Source organism: Stigmatopora nigra, chromosome 18 (assembly GCF_051989575.1).
Source record: "Stigmatopora nigra isolate UIUO_SnigA chromosome 18, RoL_Snig_1.1, whole genome shotgun sequence".
In the NCBI taxonomy this organism is placed as follows: Eukaryota; Metazoa; Chordata; class Actinopteri; order Syngnathiformes; family Syngnathidae; genus Stigmatopora; species Stigmatopora nigra.
Window position 1 is genome coordinate 2,565,286 of NC_135525.1, and position 20,115 is coordinate 2,585,400.

Consider the following 20,115-nt stretch of genomic DNA (forward strand, 5'->3'; position numbering starts at 1 on the left):
ACTTCTGGAAAAATCCATCGTCACTGAGGCTCCCCGGCTATCCATTCCGCCCAGTGTTCTATTTCTGGATAGGATCAATGGCGTTCACCATAAGGTTGCCCAGAGCTCGCACTTCTGGAAAACTCCACCTTCAGCTCCGATACCTAGAGTCTCTTGGCAGTCCTGTCCGCTTAGAGGGCTCTATTTTTAGATAAAAGTGATGGCGCCTCCCCTAAGGTCGCTCGGTCCTCTCAATTCACCAAGGCTCCCGCCGACTTCCACCCTGTCGATGCCTGCCATTTTTCTTCTTCGGCACTAAGTTGAGTGACAACAGCATAACAATGTCAGTAAAAGAGGTTAGACTTTAAAAATGCATGCATATATTTTTACTAAAAAACTTAAAAACTTCAAGAATATAAATAATGTATTGCTCTCCCGGTCAAAAAGCTTCCCCACCCTTGATATCTCCAGTTACATCCCACCAACAGGCAGTTTTGTTTTTATTTATATTTAATCACTGTGTTCTCGAGCTACTATAAATTGACTAAAGCGAGCCGCGCGTTGGCACATCACAGTTGCACCTACACTAACTCTCTCTGTCTGTCTCCCCTCCGCGATGTCCGTCTTATTTTAGTATTATGAAACACATTTTATTACTATTAAACCTCTAGTTATTTGTTACTTTGTTAATAGATCGCAAATTAGAACAATTAAAAATCCAATATTCTGTTTGGGTGTTTTTGTTCGGAGGGTTATAACGAATTAATTTGTTTTTAGTTCATTTCTATGGGAAATGTTCATTTAAGTTAAAAGTTAATCGACATACGAGCTCAGTCCCGGGAACAAATTAAGCTCGTATCTCGAGATACCACTGTACCTCCAGAGTGTTAAACAGACAAAAAATGCATGCATTTATTTTTACTTATAAATTCTTTGTATGTCATTCTTAGGAATTAACAGGCATTTATTTTTATTTTTAAACTCTAAATTAACACGGTTTCTTTTTTCCCCCAAAGGATGCTGTTCAAGCAGTGGACCGAGCCAGTAAGTACAAAGAGGAAAATCATCAAATTCTGAAGGAGAGCATCGAGGTGGCCCCTTTCACTGCTAAAATTCAACGCTCAAATGAGCCTGGAATAGACAAAGACCGAGACAGAACCCGAGATTCGACTTTTCCTGTCAGGGTACCAGCTTTGGCTTCCCTTAGCCCTAAGGCAGGCCACATACATCCTCATATTATCCAGCCCGAAAAGAGCAACTATTTTACCACCTTGTCCAACAGTGTTATAAATGAGCCACCAAGACTGTACCCTTCTAAAGAGCTAAGCTCGTACTATAAGAAAGTTTCAATTGGCACTCAAGGGATTGTCGCCAGTATTGGTGCGGCTGTCTCAAGCCAGAGTGCTCTGTCACTAGGCAACTATAATGCCAACGTGTCCATCTCCAGGCCACCTCCCCTAATTAAGCACCATCCAGAGGGTGGAGAGGGCCTTCCAGGAAAAATTAGTGAGCAGCTCAACCAGCAGGCAAGGTTAGTTCCACACCACACAGGGGCTGAAAGGTTGGAGCGCTGCAGCCCTGCTATTTCTCCATCATCTACATCTTCCGCTTCTAACCACTACCCCCATCATCAGCACCACCACCATCACAACCTTCAACAGACACAACACAACCTCAGGGCAATGCCATCTCTTCACAGAGCTCCAGTCTTCCACCCTCCCACTCAGCATGCGTTGGAACGTAAAGACGCAGTGGATAGAGAACGAGAAAAGGAAAGGGAGAAAGCTTGCTATGGTGGACGCTTATCACCACCAACTCTCACACCAATTCAACCAGTTACTTTAGCAGCATATGGTAGCAAAACATCAGTTGAGCAACAGAAACCTCCCACACTACTGCCAGAACTCAGGGATATCAAAGGCCATGGAAATACTGCCATTGTTGCCACGGCTGTCAGTGTGGAGAATGCATCTTTAGCTGGGTGGAGAGGTGGTCATCACAGAAGAGCGCTTGTCTTTGGAGATAGAGTAGTGTCAAAAGCAAAGCCCCAGTCTGCAATGGCTTCCGTCATTGTTCGTCCACCCATGTCCATCAAGATTGACAATCTTGTAAATAAATCAGGTGCTGTGCTCGCCAAGGAATTACCTTTGGGGAATTTTTGCTTATCCACACTTCATAGTCAAAAATCAGGAGATCATGGAGTCAATAGAGTCATTCAGCCTAACTCCAACTTGGATGACATAAACCTACAATATAAAAAGACCTATTTTTGTACCATGCAAGGGACTAAGGGAGCCAGCGCCACAAACTCTGTTCACAGGACTGCTGTTACATCATCAATCCAGAGTACAGGGGAGGTAATTACTCCAGAGTTGGTTTACTCAATGTCATCTCATAATGTGCCAGGAGAGCAGCACATTGGCATTGGATTGTGCACTTCATCTCCGGGAAAATCTTTGTCTCTTCATAGTCAATCTGGCACGCCACAACCCAGCCATAATCAAACCCCAAGACTTAGCTCCTGTGCTGGTTCCGGTCAGGCTTACTCACCCTCTTTCATCCACCTCAAGAAGCACAAAGCTGCTTTGGCAGCAGCCCAATCGAAAAGCAACCTTTGTAATACTTCCATGTCTGTCACGACTGGGTACACATCTCCGATGGTGGATCCCATCGAAAAAAATTACAACTCTACTCCTCCACCTGCCTTTAGCCTAACCTCATCTTTGGTAGATAGCAGTAGCAGCAACTCAACAAGTGGTAGAACAACACCAGGAAAATCAAGTCCTATGCACAATGAACAGTCCTCTGGGGCTGCGCCAACAAGTAGTGGACAGGCCAGTAACTACCACAAACTTAAAAAAGCCTGGTTAACACGGCACTCTGAGGAGGATAGGAACACAATTGCCTCAAGTTCAGTTGATACTAAGTCTGAAAAATTGCCCAGCATCCGCAACACTACAATGAAAGAAATGATTAAACCCTGTACCGTCAATCTCAGCGCCCCGTCACCCAGTGAGTTTGAGCTCAATAAGGACACTTTAGGCAAAGGAGATCGAGAGAAGCTTTCAGAGGAGAGGACAGGTAGAACAATAGTCGGGGAAGAAAGGAAAGCCTCCTGTACACTAAGACGAGGAAGCAAGCGAACATACGTATCTGCTTCGGACAGTGGTGGAGATGATTCTGATGCTAGTGAGACCAAGATGGAGGCTAGAGCGAAGCGGCAGCCCAAACCAACTTATAAAAAGAAACAGAATGATATGGCAAAGAAAAGAGGAGATAATGAAAAGGAAGATGATGACATAAAACCCAACGGCATCTTCAGATCTGCAAAAGAGAAGACCAAACTGAAAATGTCCAGTAGCAGTAAGTTTAATTTCATCTCTAGCTTATTCTGTTTTATTTAATCATTAGTTTTTTGAACATGAGACCATGTTACAGACAAGCCTTACCACTTACCAAGTAGTACAGTTAATTCACTTAGCCATGGTACAACTACAAACAACCCCACCCTCAAAAATACTATTGATTGAATTAATCTATATCATTTGCTTTACATGACCGTGATTGTTTTAAACATTTAAGCTTATTGGGCCAATGCCACAAAGACCTCACAGTAAAACAAATGTTGCGTGGATCAAATTCAAAATATGAGGTCAACAACAAATTTGTTTTTGTCGATGCAATACCAGGTTTGATATTATTTTAAAGTTTCGTTGCGTCATTTTTGTGACTTTTGGCATTAGCGTTAGCAGCTGGCCTTCATTATGCAAATGTGTCCGAACGGTGTTTTGCTTGTAATATTTTTTTGGGAGTCATTTACAGTACGTAAAATAAATGAAAATAGTTTTCATTTTTGTTGTTGTTCAATGTAGACCCTTTATAGTAAAATATAACTTAATGACCTGTGGTAATAGAAACAAAATTTAAAAATAGCATACAGTAACACAGGGCTCGGTAACATTTTTGACCCAAAAGAGCCATAAACCTTTCATATTTTCACATGTAATTCCTTGAGAACTTACCCAGAACTTAAAAGTAAAACTAATGCATGCATTAAGTTCAACACTTTTAATGTACAATAAGTGATACGTTCACCAATTAGGTAACAGGTACACCTTAAGTTAAGGAAGACATCGACGCATATCCAGCTTTATCTTGCAAGAGAGAATCGATCCTGACTCGCCTTCATCCTAGACAATTCTAAGGAATCGCATCCTCTCCTGCCCATTTAATTGCATTATAGACAAAACAATTAAGGTCATCTATTCAAAACTATTTCATAAGAGGTAAAGCAAGCAATTGTGAGTCTTTTCCGTGGGCGAACAGCATCGCCACCTGGGCTGGAGTCCAAGTCAAAACAATTAAGAGTCCTTCCCGGATCTTCAGTGTGAGCTGGAGACCGTGTGAGGAGTCGAGGTTACAAAACAATTTAAGAGTCCTCCCGGATCCTTTTGAGAGGTCGAGGTTTCAAAAGAATTTTGGAGTACAGCTGGATAGAGCAGCGTTATTCCCATTGTAATTCAGGAGCGTTATTTTTGCTAAAGATGTATAAACAATGCAAATTTATATTAATAATAATAATAGAAATTCCAACAATAAGTATCTAAATTATTTTAATTAGATTGTTACGATGTTGTTAATCAATGAGTATCAATAAGAAAATGCATGCGCAAAACAAAAAGAAATTACTAAAGCTGCGCTAGAGTTAATGTTGGTTTTATTTAAAAGCAGAGCTCCCATTGGTCGTGGTTATGTCACAAACACAGATGTGCCAAAACGAGGCTCCCATTTCTCAATGCAGCGGCGCTAGAGTTAGAGTTCGGCGCCACTGTGATGTGCCAACACTAACAGAACCAAGTTTTACTGCCCGTAGAAACAATGTCTTTTTTTTAAATATATCGCTTAAAGATTTACAATTACAACTTCTTGTCACCATACTTTGTTGCATTCACTTAGATTGCGAATGGTCATTACTGTCTTCCTCAAATGTGAAGAGGTCACTCCTCAGTCTCTTCCTTGGATGATTTTTTTAACTAAGATGATAGGCTAGCAACCAATTCAGGGTGCCCTCGGCTGGTTCCCGAACCCAGCTGGGATAAGCTCCAGCACCCCCATTTCAGAAAATCAATTATCTCCAACAATTATTACAGTATGTATAAATTGACAATGCTAAATCTCTCTGGGGACTGTCAATGTGCTACGTGCTATATTCCTGTTTAAAAAAAAAAGTCATTGATCATGCAGAATTACTACAATGGAAAATGCCTATTGGAATTATCGTCATGTTTTGTGTGACCATAATGGCATTTAATGTGTAGTAAACATCTACTACATTATTATGTAGTCCGTTTTGTTTCATATATTTATTTTTTTACACAAAACTGCTCTTTTATTCCAATGTAAAACAAAAAAAGTACATGATGTGGTAACCTCTCTTCCTTCAGATGGGATTCCACGTTCTGTGCTAAAGGATTGGCGCAAGGTGAAGAAGCTAAAGCAGACGGGGGAGTCTTTCCTTCAAGACGATTCTTGTTCAGAGATCGGACCCAATCTGCAAAAGTGTCGTGAGTGTAGGGTCATCCGAAACAAGAAAGGCGAAGAACCAGCACATTCCCCTGTCTTTTGTCGTTTCTACTATTTCAGACGGTAAGGGCAGCTGTTTAGATTTCAGTTTACTGTACTGTAGCATTTGTTTAAATAAATTCATAATAATTAAGAAAAACAACCGCACATTGATTTGCACAAATCCTGCCTGTAATATTGTAGGCAGTATTAGGACACAACTAATGTAATTACTGTAAATTACGGTGTCCTTTCAAATTGCAGTGTGGTATAAACTTAATCATTAAATATTATATTACTTTTGTCTACCATGTTACTGGCCAAGTGAGTGATTTGGATTGGATTGGATTTGGAGTCATGGCTGCGATAATCGAAAAACCGCGAAGTAGCATCAACCATATTTCATGTTTTTGCGCTAATAAAGAAATACAAGTCCACGAGTACAATTATCAAGAACTGGATTTATTAAATATTACAGCTATAAACATGTGAAAAGACTAATGTATTATTCTCTAAATGCAGTCATGCCTCTACTTACGAGTGCCTGTAGGTATGATTTTTTTAAATGCAATTGAGTGCCTCGAAATAAGGAAAAAGATCCAACTTACAAAATCCCCAAAAAGTAATTGCATTTCCTTATCCTTAATTTTATTTTGAAAATATTGTCGCTGATGTGAAATACCTCCCGGCGAAACGTTCATTGTGTCATTATTATTCCGTGGTGAAATTCTTCTTAGATACGTCATTCTTGTTCTGCGGTGAAATTTTTCTTTGATGCGTCATTCTTGTTCTCCGGTGAAAATTTTCTTTGCTGCTTCATTATTCTGCGGTGAAATTCTTCTTTGGCGCGCCATTCTTCTGTGGTGAAATTCTTCATCGGTGCACCATTCTTCAGCAGTGAAATTCTTCTTTGGTGCTTAGTGCCACCCAATTAATCGCTGAAGAAGAATCAGAGCCTTGACCTCCGCCATTTTTTTATTTATTTCCATCTGTTGCTATTTCAGCAGGAATTTAGAATTTTTTTCTTCATATTTAAGATTAAATCTGCAATTTACCGAAGCAGCAAATGTTGAAGCCGTGAAGTGAAGGATCACAGTATAATTACTACTGTATATCACAAACCATCAACCAACTACCAATGTCATTTTTTTCCCGGTATCTATAAGCCCTATAATACGGCCTATGATATCCTATTGTTAGTCCCTTAATAGACGAATAATAACCATGATAATTTTTTGCTGCACATTCTCTTTGATGTCACCTGGAACCACAAACATAGTTGTATATATGCTGTGATTTATTTCTTACAGTCCCTTTATACTTTGTTTCAGGCTTTCTTTCAGTAAAAATGGAGTAATTCGAATGGATGGCTTCTCCACGCCAGACCAGTTTGATGATGAGGCACTTGCCATGTGGATCCCTGGAGAAATAGAGGATAATCATTTGGACCAGACCGCTGCCAAGTACATTCTCAGTTTCATTGGGGACCTGTTTTGTCAAATGGTCACAATGGAAAATACAGCAGCCTCCTGGGTCAAAAAGGAAGGTGTGTTGTCCAAACAATGACCGAGTTTGTTTTTATTAAAATTCTGTATTTTGGACATGAAAATCAGTAAAGTAGCAACTATATATTTTATTACTGACTTTTTTGGATACTTGATATATAATGAGATGCAGGTGGATCACCATTATTTTGTTCTACATCTCAAGCATTTAAAAAAATGCACGAGATTATGTATGTGTAGAGATCTCAGCCATCCTAACAGCAGAGAAGCAATTTCTACACTATCTACATGATGACAATGTTATCATAATACAGGATATCATTTCTTCAACACAAGACAAATTATCTCTAATATATTGTACCTTAGCAGATTGTGGGCCTCCGTAAAAAAATATGAAAAATTGCCACGAAGTAGAGAGACCATTTATAACTTTAGATATGAAAAGAAATACACATTACAGTTCTTAAGAGAACTTATTTCTAAGCAAGACAAAGCATGACACTGGTTATTGTTGGGCACAAACATTTACAAAAGACAAAAAGAGTCCAGCACCAACAAATTTTTCTGAATCTTACATTGTAAGTGGCTAAACGCTAACATGCAAACACCAACAATTTAAATGAACTCACTAATTCCCTGTTTTTAACAACTCTTTGACAATGAATAAAATGACTCCTCAAGTGACCTTGACAAGCTAAGTTGATACCATATCTATCAATTGTTGAAATAAAAAATAATTACATAAAGAAAACCACTTTCCTAAGTATTAATCCTCGCATACTTGCGACTGCTTTCAATGCACCGAGCACTCAGGGACACACTGGTGTGTGTTGTGTTCAGATGAAACTCCAAAAAGTAGGGCAAGTAGGTACCTTGCTTTTCTGTGCTTTTAAATAAAGTATTTCCCTGGATACGGAGTATCATTCTTCCCGGGAAAAAGACAGCGATGAACGTCGATACGTCCATATACCTCCATAAGCGAAATGGCAAAAAAATCACTAAAATGGAGTAAAATCCATTTCCTAGCAGCATTAAGTGATTAAATACAAACACTGGAGCTTTTCAGATATCACAACCGGGCCCAAAATTGAAATATTATTTAGGAATATGGTCATATTTTACTCCCCAAAAATCATTTTTAACTACACAATATCCATCCTCCTTTCTTTTATCCTTCTTTTCTATCACCATTGAAGCTAGTGATGAAAGTCGAGCCTGTCCTGTCGTATTTCCGGCATAGTCCTTGAAAATGGCTTCAAATCAACAACAATATATTTGCTTGTGCAGCTCGCTGCAAATACAGCTTGGTAGCTCTCGTAGGTAGCGCACTGAAAGTGGCGGACACTCCCTTTTCCTGGCTGTAACAGGCTTGCTAGCTTTGCTAGGATTTGACCGCACTTACATAATGATGTCAATTTTTTTTCTGGAAAATAGCTTTGTGAGCAAATCTGCAACCAAATCCATTTGTTTTCCTCCATCGGCCATTGTGGATGGAGTTTTCAATCTCTGGCTGGCTCACTTTGGCTTTGGTCCGCCTACTGTATTCACTAGCAATCTGAGTACGTAAAAGCGATGACGTGTCCCTATGCCTGTGAAATGGCCTTGGTGTCACCAAATCGAATTCTGATTGGTTAAAGCAATGGTCTTATCGATGCTTGTTTAAGGTAGCAGAGCCCGCAGAACTAATTGTGAAGGCCTTGAGGCCGATTTCTGACCATAGCAACAAATAATGGCTGAAATATTATTGGTTAAATGCTTAAATATTAAAACACACATCTGGAAGCAGTGCAACCAGGGGGGAAAGCAATTAAAGGAAGCTATCAGACAATTTGGAATTATTTAATAAGTATTGATGGACAAAATTTGATATATGATTCAGATATTTCTTAGGCCAGCAGAGAAGGCCTTGAAGGCACTGACGCCCCGCCACTGTTAAATAGTACAGCTATAGGCATATGAAAAGTCTACCGTAATTACTCGCGTATAATTCGCTATTGTCTGAAGAAAAAAACGATGACTGAATCGAGGATACAGCTTATTTGCGCATAAAATCACGACATGTACGAAACTGCCTATGGTCGACGCCTTGACACGTTAACATTACAACAAAATGGAGCCGGGGGGTCATGACGCAAGACAATGCAGCCGACGGTAATTTATTCCACACAAAAAGAAAGGATAAAATGCTAAACAGAATTTATTTTGACGGCTATGAAAATAATTCAAGGAAAAAATAAACCATATCTTGCATGAAAGGTGAAAAGACGCTCCTGTCACTGCAACATTTATTTTATTTTTTTTATATAGGGGTGACCCTATTTAAAGGTTTTTCATTTATCGCGGCCATGTTTGGTCTACATTAACCGTGATAATCAAGCGATTACTGTACTTATATTTTTGTATCGGCACGAAAACATGTAGTATTAATAATATTAATAATGGGGGTTGAACCCACGGTTTTTCGATTAGCGCGGCCATGTCTGGTCTCCAATGTCCGCAATAGTCGAGGGATTACTGTATATCAATTCGATAAAGATAGGTACAATTTAATAATTGTTGATGCACTGTGATCTTAAATGTAACATTGAGATGGCCATAGGCCTGTCATGATATGCAATAAATCAATTTAATGAATACAAATTGGAACGGTAATTTACACTGATGCTTTCGCATCCTCTTGGCATACATACCTGTTTAATTAAACCTTGCCCATTAATTGATCATAAGACTAAAGTTACATTCACAGCTGTTGATGATGGGCTGAACAAAAATGACAACTAGGGCTTTCACCTATTTCATATTTCCCCCTAAACTAGCTTTCAAATGACACATTATGCATAGATTGTAACATATGTATAATTATTTTAATATAGTTTGTGTATTTTATTTCTTTTCATTTATTAATTGCATTTGAATGGGTTATTAGAATGTTGTAACATTAGTGGTTAAATTGTTGTTGTTTTTTAAATGAGAATATTATCGCATATCGGTAATAATTCATGAGACAATATATATTGGCGGCCGAGTAGTTCTGCGGGCATGAGTCCGATCCGTTTTTGGTCCCTACTGTGTGGCGTTCTGCCCGCTTGCATGGGTTTTCTCCGAGTACTCCGGTTTTCTCCGATATCACCAAAACACGTAGGGTAGGCTGGTTGAAAACTCCAAATTGTCCTTAGGTATGAGTGAGCGTGAATACTTCTCCATTCCCTTGTGGCTAGCTATTGGCTGACCACAGATTCAGCATGTCCCCTACGTAGTGCCTGAATTTATCTGGGATGGGCTACAGCACCTTGAAGCAACACCTGTGCGGATAAGTTGTTCAGAAAAGGAATGAACGTATATCGCTTTGTAAAAGTTGTCAATGCATAACGCCTCGATGGCAAGTCATAATAAGTGGTTTAACATTTTTAGAAAGAACTGCTTTCTGTGTTTGTTTCAGCCAAGCTTGTGTGGAAGCGTGCAGTTAAGGGAGTGAGGGAGATGTGTGATGCCTGTGAGGCAACCCTCTTCAACATCCACTGGGTCTGTCAGAAATGTGGCTTTGTTGTCTGCCTGGATTGCTACAAAGCCAAGGAAAGAAGGAGCTGCAACGGTCAGTTATATACTGTAAATGGTAGACAGTTGCAATTATTTTAAAAGACAATGTTTTCACTTAATGGGTCAACAAGGAATAAACCCAGTAAGGATTTCTTTATACTTCACGAACATACACAAACTCTTAACATCTTTTGAGCAAAATTATCCATTAAAACAAACTCTACAATCCTCATCTTGTGCAAAGCACAACAACAGTTTATTATAATTTAAAGTTTTTGTCATTTATGTCATGGAATATTGGCCTAGACCCAGAGCACAGAGTAAGATCAATTTCCATTGCCAGTAGGAATCTGAGTGTGACTGGTTTCCCTGTCAGTATGTTCCCTATGACTGACTGGTAACCAGTTTTGTAAGTAATTCACCTTTCCTCCCAAAGTCGCTGGCTGACCAGGATAAGTGGTGTAAAAAATGGATTGAATGAATTATTTTCTTTGACCTCTAACTTTTTGTGTTTAGATAAAGAACTATATGGCTGGCTGAAGTGCGTGAAAGGCCAGTCTCATGATCATAAACATCTAATGCCAACACAGATCATACCTGGCACAGGTAACAACTTCTGGCTCTTCAAATACATTCCATCAGTTTTACACATTATATTACGCTAGCTAATAATTACTAAAACCTAGTAACAGTATTATACAAGGTTTTAGTAATTATTAGCTAGAATTATTAGGATGACAACAGTGGGTGTGGCAAAAAGCAGTATACATTAATAATTGAATTTCTTTTGTGTCCTGAGGGAAGATTTTCCCATTGAGACGTTTTATAACCTGAATATTTCGTATGTAGAGATTTTGCGAAAGTTGTTAAAACTGTACAGAATTAATGAAGTAGACCAAACTGTTTACAGTACTTGTTCATTTAATAGTTAAGTCTTGTTTTTATTATACAATTCTTGGCAAATTACGTCACCAAACTGTTTATTTTTAAATCTATCAACAATTTTGTTCTTGCTCAATTCCTCCTACCTTTCATTTTTCAGTTCTGACTGAATTGGTGACCTCAATGCATTCACTGAAAGAAAAACACAGTATCAAGCTTCATTGTGCATGCAGCAACAAACTGAATATTCTCAGCAAACTACCAATCACCAATGGAGTCTCACAGGTACAGAGTTTGTATGAAGCTTTTTATATCTAGAATAGATCAGCCTATCAAAACAACTGCCTCAATTACTTTGACTAAATAAACCAATTGTAGAAATATTGGTTTTGCCTACATGTATTTTACAATGGACAAGAAAAAATAATTTAATTCAATGAATGAATAAATTTAAGGAGACATTAGGGTTGATGTGGTATAAAGCTGATTTCAAAAAAATAATTAATCCGTACCGTGCATCCTTTATAAGGATTGTGGGAGTTGCTGAAGGCTATGCCAGCTGACATTAGGGAAAAGGCAAACTGCACCCTAGACTAGAAGGTTATACGTTTTGGAGGCAAGGTCAGAAAGACCAGACAGTGATGGTTTGTACATGTCCAGAGGAAGGAGGGATGTTTGTAGGGTGTTGAGGGTTGCCAAGGGTACATGTCGAGGGCTAAACCTGGTAGAAGATACATGGTTATAGTGTGAAAAAACATAAAACTGGCTGTTGTAGAGAAGGATGATGCAAAGGACAGGGGCAAGTGACAAAAGCTGATTCACTGTGACGATCCCTCATAGAACAAGCAAGGGTAGTACAGTGTTCCCTCGAATATTGGGACCTCCCCTGAGGTCAATGATTCACGATTTTTTTTTATCACTTAAAAAAATAAAAGGTAGAAACTGGAAGACAGGAAAATGTTGTCAGAGTCACTCACATTGCCATTTGGCTCGACAGAAATTATGCCGGCTTTAGCAAAAACTCGAACAACAGTGCAAGCAGACACGTTATTCCAAGTGGCCACAATCCATTCTATTCAAGGATAACTGTATTGTGATATTTTTACAGATTTATATTGATAGCTTTTGTATTGAGGGATGTAGTAATTTAAACATTTAACAATCATTACCTCACTCTCTTTCAGGTACTGCAGAATGTTTTGAATCATAGCAACAAGCTGTCACAAGTGAAGCCTGAGCTACGCAGTCAACAGAACCCTGATCAAGGAGTACCTAAAATAGAGACCAATGGTGGAGGAAAAAGTCCGAGTGGTGGTGCTGAAAGTGCAGTTACTCCGCCAGAGTCCCAGTCACCTTTGGATTTCCTGGCTGACCTGGCAGAGCAGAAATCCAGAGAGGAAAAGAAAGGCAAGTAGAAAGACAAAAAGAAAAAAAAAGTTCTTCCAAATTTCTTCAGAATACATGTGATGCATCAAAATAACCCTTAACAGTATTTTCTTGGGGTGATTTGTCCATTTTTAAACAGAAAACAAAGACTCACTTGGTAAATCCATAAAAGAAGGTGGCAGCCTGGAGGTCCTGCAGCAATGTAAAACTACATCACTAATAGCCAACAGTACAGAGCAAGGCTCCACTCTCAGAGATCTGCTCACCACCACTGCTGGAAAGCTGAAGCTGGGCTCTACTGATGCTGGAATTGCGTTTGCACCAGTATATTCAACTGCTTCACAGGTGCATAGTTAGCACATTTGAATGCAGTATTATGGAGTTAACATAACTCGTCCAGACATATACATGTTAAGCATTTGCAACACCCAGTCTGCCATTTTAGAATAGTGTTTCCCACCCACTTATCCAGTGTTCTACATATGAAAGGGCAGTGGCGGTCCGTGCAATTTCTCGTAGTACCTTCAACGGGTAAAATCCACTTCCTATCAGCATTTAATGATTAAATACAAATACTGGAGCTTTTCAGACATTACACCCGGGCCGGGGGGGGGGGGGGGGGGGGGGTGATTTTCCCGGGAAAAGACAGCGATAAACGTCAATGGCGTACCGGAAAACATTGCCTGAAAATGGGGTAAAATCCAGCCGACAACAGCATTTATTGATTAAATACAAATACTGGAGCTTTTTAGACATCAGAACCGGGCCCAGAGTATCATTTCCCCGGGAAAAAAAACAGCAATCAACGTCCATATACGCCCATACGCGAAATGGCAAAAATTGCACTAAAATGGGGTAAAATCCACTTTCTAGCAGCATTTATTGTTTAAATACAAATAATGGAGCTTTTCAGACCTCACAACTGGGCCAGCGGGGTGATTTCCCCGGGAAAAGACAGCAATGGACATCAATGGTGAGATGGCAAAATTGCGCTAAAATGGGGTAAAATCCACTTCCTAGCAGCATTTAGTGATTACATACAAACACTGGAGCTTAAATACAAACACTGGAGCTTAAATACAAACACTGGAGCTTAAATACAAACACTGGAGCTTAAATACAAACACTGGAGCTTAAATACAAACACTAGAGCTTTTCAGATATCAGAACTTGGCCCACATTTGAAATATAACTTAGGAATATAGCCATATTGTACTCGCCAAAAATAATTTTTAACTGTACACAATATCCATCCTCTTTTCTTCCTTCCTTCTTTTACATTGCCATTTTAGCTAATGCTGAAAGTCGAGCCTGCCCGGTCGTATTTTTGTCATAGTCCGTCTTGAAAATGGATTTAAATCAACACAACAATATATTTGCTTGTGCAGCTCGCTCCAGATACAGTTTAGTAGCTTTGGCCTGCCTACTCTATCACTAGCCAATCAAAGTTGGTGAAAGTGATGACGTATCCCTACGCCTGCGACAAGGCAAAGACGTATCCCTACGCCTGCAACAAGGCATTGTGTTGTTGCCAACTTAAAATATAATATATGATTCAGATATTTCTTAGTCCAGCAGAGAAGGCCTTGAAGGCCCTTTCGGCCCGCCACTGTGAAAGGGGTTTAGGAAAGTTAAAGACAAGTGTGGGGTGACGGACGAAGGCTGTAGATTGTGGCGGGAAAAGAAAGAAGTTCCAAGCACAAAAACATTTATTATTATTATTTATTTTTTCATTTAGAGTAGGTGGGCTAGATTGAAAATATTGTACTAGTTTTGGCGAAAAAATGGTATTAGATCTAATTTTCAAGGGTTCAGAAGCTCAAAGAAGAGCAATAAAACACTTTACTTATGTAACGACATACACATTGAATAGGTTTCTGTGTGGCGACCTAGAGTGCGTCGAGCTGAGTGAGTCGGGAGTAGCGGCACATCAAAATCCAGAAACGCATATTCACAGTGCGCCACCAGCCTTATGTTGAAATTCATAAGAGCTTAGCTGAGGAAACCGACAAGGGAGGGATCAAAATGTTATTGTCGTGCAAACTACCAATAGTACCATGCCGATCTACCAATGGTTCCTCGGCGATCTACGTAATGGGACCCACTGGTAGTGCATGGAGTGATTTCAAATGAAAAACAGTGGATCACTACCTTCAGCTGGCAATTTTATCAGATTCACCTTGTTTAAAAGACCGGTTAATTTGAGGGAATTAAAAAAAAATAGTGTACTTTATTACATGTGTTTGCATGGAACATTTAGGTTCTAAAATACGGAAAAAAGCAAATTCGCTGTATCCACCATTCGGTGCATTTCAAGATTCTGAAAAGAATCTTCACGGGAAAACACTACATAATTTACAACATAGTAGATATTTAACTATGAAAAAGTCTGTAACAAAGTTGGGTTTGAGACTTGTGCATACACATAGATATATATTTCAATGTCATTTACACTTTGATCCATTTGCAAATAATGTTTTGAAAATCTCCCCAAAGTGTAGGTGGTGTATAGTAGATAGGCTATATTATGTCATGCTGTAATCAACACATTGTCTGACCTCTGTAATGTACAGCACAGTTCACCTCACAGTAAACACAAGCTAGATCAGAGTTTATCATTTCAAAATGCTACTGTGAAACGAACTTAATTTTACCTCTTCTTAAAACTATTGTATAGCCAAAGTCTCTTATTTAAAAAATAATGAATGATTAGTTTTATTTCAAATAACATATTTCTTGTTTTTCTGAAGACGGGAAAAGGTGGACGAACCATGCCTAATATCCTTGATGACATCATTGCCTCAGTTGTTGAAAACAAAATTCCTGCCAGTCGTCAGGCGATTACCACAAAGCTTTCAATCAAGCAAGAGCCAGTGATCCCTGTCAACAACAGCAACCTTACACCCGTGATGTCAGAAAACATCAAAAAAGACAAAAGGAAGCCAATACCAGCTAACTTAGGAATTTCAGGGGATTCTAATCAGTATGCAGATATTTCCCATTGCTGGCTAAATAATGGACGTCTACTTTGGCTCAAAGATCACCGTAACCAGAATAACTGGAAACTCTTTCGAGAGTGCTGGAAACTAGGACAGGTACATTTCATTTGTAGTAGATGTGGAGTCTTGGTATTAGATGTATGAATTTTAATTTAATGTGTGTTTTGTTTAGCCTGTGTTGGTGTCCGGGATCCATAAGCGACTGAATGCCAGTTTGTGGAAAGCGGATTCATTCAATCAGGAGTTTGCAGACCATCAGGGAGACCTTCTCAATTGTAAAGACCAAGTGGTTTCCAACTCAGGGATCAAGGAATTTTGGGATGGATTTGAGGACATCACCAGTGAGTTTAAGCACTGACTGAGTATTCAGAGACAATATAATAAATGTCCTTTAAACAGACTAACAAAGATCCTTTAACTTTTTAAGAGCGACTCAAGTCCAAGGATGGGGAAACTGTAGTTTACAGACTGAAGGATTGGCCTTCTGGAGAGGAGTTCATGGCCCTCATGCCTTCAAGGTCCATGCAGTCACCTAAATTATTTATTGCTTTTTTTGTTTTCATTTCATGAAAAACCATAGATGTCACTATTAAAATTATAGAGATGTACACAAAGAAATAAGAACTAACACTTTTTATTCCACTCCCAAGGTATGATGACTTAATGAAGAACCTGCCATTGCCTGAATACTCAGATCCAGAAGGAAGTCTTAATTTAGCTTCCCATCTGCCATCATTCTTTGTTAGGCCAGACTTGGGACCTAGACTCTGCTGTGCCTATGGTAAAACCTCCGTGTAAATGAATATTCCTATGTTTAAACATAGTTTTGCGTGCATACACTACCATGAAGCCTGGTAGAACCCAAACACAGGGAAGCAGGCGGAGACAGGGAGTGAGAGTACACTAGAAAAAACTTAAATGACTGAGGCAAGGTTCTCAAAAAAAAAGAAAAACTTACAAAATCAATGAACAAAATCATACCTGACGGGGAAGACGTGTGGAAACGAGGAGCACGGGACATGGCAGGAGCACAAGGACACATATGGGTACACCAGACGATCCAAGGACGAGGACTGACAAATACACAGGGTTTAAATCAGTGTTCTCAAACCGGTCCTCAAAGGGCCGCAGTGGGTGCAGATTTTCATTTCAACTCAACAAGGATACCTTTTGCAAGTGCAATCAGTTAATTAGAGTCAGGTGCTACTTATTTTAAAGACCTGATTGGTTAAACTGTCGGCACTGGATCGGTTGGAACAAAAACCAGGACCCACTGCGGCCCTATTTGGAACCGGTTTGAGACCACTGGTTTAAATAGACACAAAGACAACTTTGATCTTGGCGATTTCACTTTATTGCAGTGGCGGTCTGTGATTTTCCTATTGACGCCTTCAGCTATCAGAATCAATCCAACCCTCAAAAACTTTTATGGCTATAAAACCTCTACTGCAGCTACAGCTGTGACACAAAAAAATCATCAATAATAACTTTATACAATTTTAAATTTTATTTAGGAATATAGCCATATTGTACTGACCAAAAAAATTAAAGGAAGCTAACACAAAATTTGGGATTATTTACTAAGTATTCATGGACAAACAGAAAAATTGATCAAATCTGCTGGGTCAAAAATATACATACAGTAGCGCTAATATTTGGTAACATGTCCCTTGGCCATTTTCACTTCAATTAGGTGCTTTTGGAAGCCATCCACAAGCTTCTGGCAAACTTCTGGTTGAATCTGGGTCAAAAATATACATACAGCAACATGAAGTAGCAATTTTGGTGACTTAGAAAGTTGTCAGTAAAATGAGCTTATAGTATGGCCTCTTAACTTCTTCTGAGTGATTATGGGTGACTACAGCTGGTGACCTCTCTGATGCCATTTAAATAGGACTCATTGGATGCAAAAGCACACAAACGCTACAATGGGAAAGTCAAAGGAGCTCAGCATGGATCTGAAAAAGTGAATCCTTGACTTAAACAAGTCAGGAAAGTCACTTGAAGCCATTTCAAAGCAGCTGCAGGTCCCAAGAGCAACAGTACAAACAATTGTTTGTAAATATAAAGTGCATGGCACTGTTTTGTCACTGCCACAATCAGGAAGAAAACGCAAGCTAAGAGAAAATTGGTCAGGAGGGTGAAGATTCAACCGAGAATCACCAAAACGCAGATCTGCCAAGAATTAGAAGGTTTTGGAACCCAGGTGTCACTGTCTACAGTCAAGCGTGTTTTGCATCACCATGGACTGAGAGGCTGCCGTGCAGGAAGGAAGTCCTTGCTCCAAAAGCGGCACCGTAAGGCTCGACTGAAGTTTGCTGGTGATCACATGGACAAAGATAAGACCTTCTGGAGGAAAGTTCTGTGGTCAGACGAAACAAAAATCAAGCTGTTTGACCACAATGCCCAGCAATATATGTGGAGGAGAAAAGGTGAGGCCTTTAACCCCAAGTACACCATGCCTACCATCAAGTACGGTGGTGGCAGTATTATGCTGAGGGGCTGTTTTCCCTGCCAATGGAACTGGTGCTTTACAGGGAGTAAATGGGATAATGAAGAAGGAGAATCTACCTTCAATTTCTTCAAGATAACCTAAAGTCATCAGTCCGAAGATTGGCTCTTGGGCGCAGTTGGGTGTTCCAACAGGACAATGACCCCAAACACACATCAAAAGTGGAAATAGAATGTCTGAATCTGGATAGAATTAAGGTTTTCAAATGGCCTTCCCAAAGTCCTGACTTAAACCCATTGAGAACTTGTGGACAATGCTGAAGAAACAAATCCATGTCAGAAAGCCATTAAATTTAACTGAACTGCACCAATTCTGCCAAGAGGAGTGGTCAAAGATTCAACCAGAAGCTTTTCAGAAGCTTGTGGATGGCTGCCAAAAGCGCCCAATTGAAGTGAAAATGGCCAAGGGACATGTTACCAAATATCAGCGCTGCTTTATGTATATTTTTGACCCATTACCAAATATCAGCACTGCTGTATGTATATTTTTGACCCCAGCAGATTTGATCACTTTTTTCTGTTCACCCCTAATAAAGTCATAAAAGGACCAAACTTCATGAATGTTGTTTTTGTGGCAAAGAAGTATCTCTTCCAATCACTCTAAGAGAGAAAATCAGTTGTAGAAATACCTGGAAACTCAAAAGAGCCATGACATTATGCTCTTCACAAGTGTATGTAAACTTTTGACCACAACTGTACATTCACTACATAATGGTGATTTTCAAACGGAATGAGGTCCACTTAAATATTTCTTAAACTAGAGAGGTTCAATTTGCCTGATCGGAGTCCCCTGGAGGAAGCCGAAATGTCCTGGTTGCAGATTAAATGTTAGGGGCAATATCATGATGTCAAAATTAGAAAAACGTTTTAAATGGGAAAAAGGCGGTTATAGATCAAAGTGGTACTGAAAGTTTTTGTAACGTTGGAGATGCGCATTAAGGCGATTAGAGAAGGTCAGGCTCAAGTTTACGTGTAAAGGTTTAGTGCATATGGGCTCATACTCAAATTTAAAGCATAACATCCTTAACATTTTTTTGGAGTATTTTACTTGTGGTATTTTTTTATTGAATAGTTAATTTGTAGTTGTAATTATTCTGCACTAATCTATATCTATTTCCCTATTCTTGATTAATCCCTTGTTAATCTACTTGTAGGTGTAGCTGCATCTCAGGACCAGGACTTTGGAACTGCCAACCTACACGTGGAAGTCTCAGATGTTGTCTCTATTCTTGTATATGTCGGAGTGGCTAAAGGCAATGGAGTCTTGTCCAAAACCGGTAAGCATGTTTTTTCATCAGTTACAAACCCTGTTGATTATTACTGACAGCATTGCAAATATTTTGCTTCAATAATCAGTCACTGATGGTGTACTTGTAATCTGACCTGTCTTGCATACAGGCAGAATAGTTGTAATTCTAGCACAGTGATGATAAGTATGTGAATAGGTTGATATTGGTCTGCAGGTGTTGTGGGCTTAGTTTATGGGATGTCATAATTTTCATTTCAGCTGCCTGGCTTGAAGCCCCTTCTTTGAGACTATTCAGATTAAGGCATGTATAAATGTATGTGACCTGACATGTGTGTTTGTAGGAGTTTTGAAGCGTTTGGAAGAGGACAGTCTAGATGAGGGGGTTCGGAAAAGGTTAAAGGACTCCAGTGAAACACCAGGGGCGCTATGGCACATCTACCTCAACAAAGACATGGACAAGATCCGGGAGTTCCTGTACAAGGTAAACACTAGCACTGAGCGAGTA

At 39.4% G+C, this 20,115-nt stretch overlaps 1 protein-coding gene across 1 annotated transcript in view; it reads left to right on the plus strand.

The window, feature by feature from the left end:
* jmjd1cb (jumonji domain containing 1Cb) overlaps positions 1-20,115 on the plus strand; it is a 97,088-nt gene that overhangs the window by 69,557 nt on the left and 7,416 nt on the right. The window contains exons 15-28 of the mRNA XM_077738353.1: positions 996-3,342; positions 5,424-5,625; positions 6,873-7,087; positions 10,486-10,638; positions 11,100-11,189; positions 11,626-11,750; positions 12,650-12,872; positions 12,991-13,196; positions 15,602-15,946; positions 16,023-16,191; positions 16,278-16,368; positions 16,501-16,631; positions 19,516-19,638; positions 19,952-20,091. Coding sequence (XP_077594479.1) covers positions 996-3,342; positions 5,424-5,625; positions 6,873-7,087; positions 10,486-10,638; positions 11,100-11,189; positions 11,626-11,750; positions 12,650-12,872; positions 12,991-13,196; positions 15,602-15,946; positions 16,023-16,191; positions 16,278-16,368; positions 16,501-16,631; positions 19,516-19,638; positions 19,952-20,091 — 4,560 coding nt within the window. The remainder of the gene's footprint in view (positions 1-995; positions 3,343-5,423; positions 5,626-6,872; positions 7,088-10,485; positions 10,639-11,099; positions 11,190-11,625; positions 11,751-12,649; positions 12,873-12,990; positions 13,197-15,601; positions 15,947-16,022; positions 16,192-16,277; positions 16,369-16,500; positions 16,632-19,515; positions 19,639-19,951; positions 20,092-20,115) is intronic.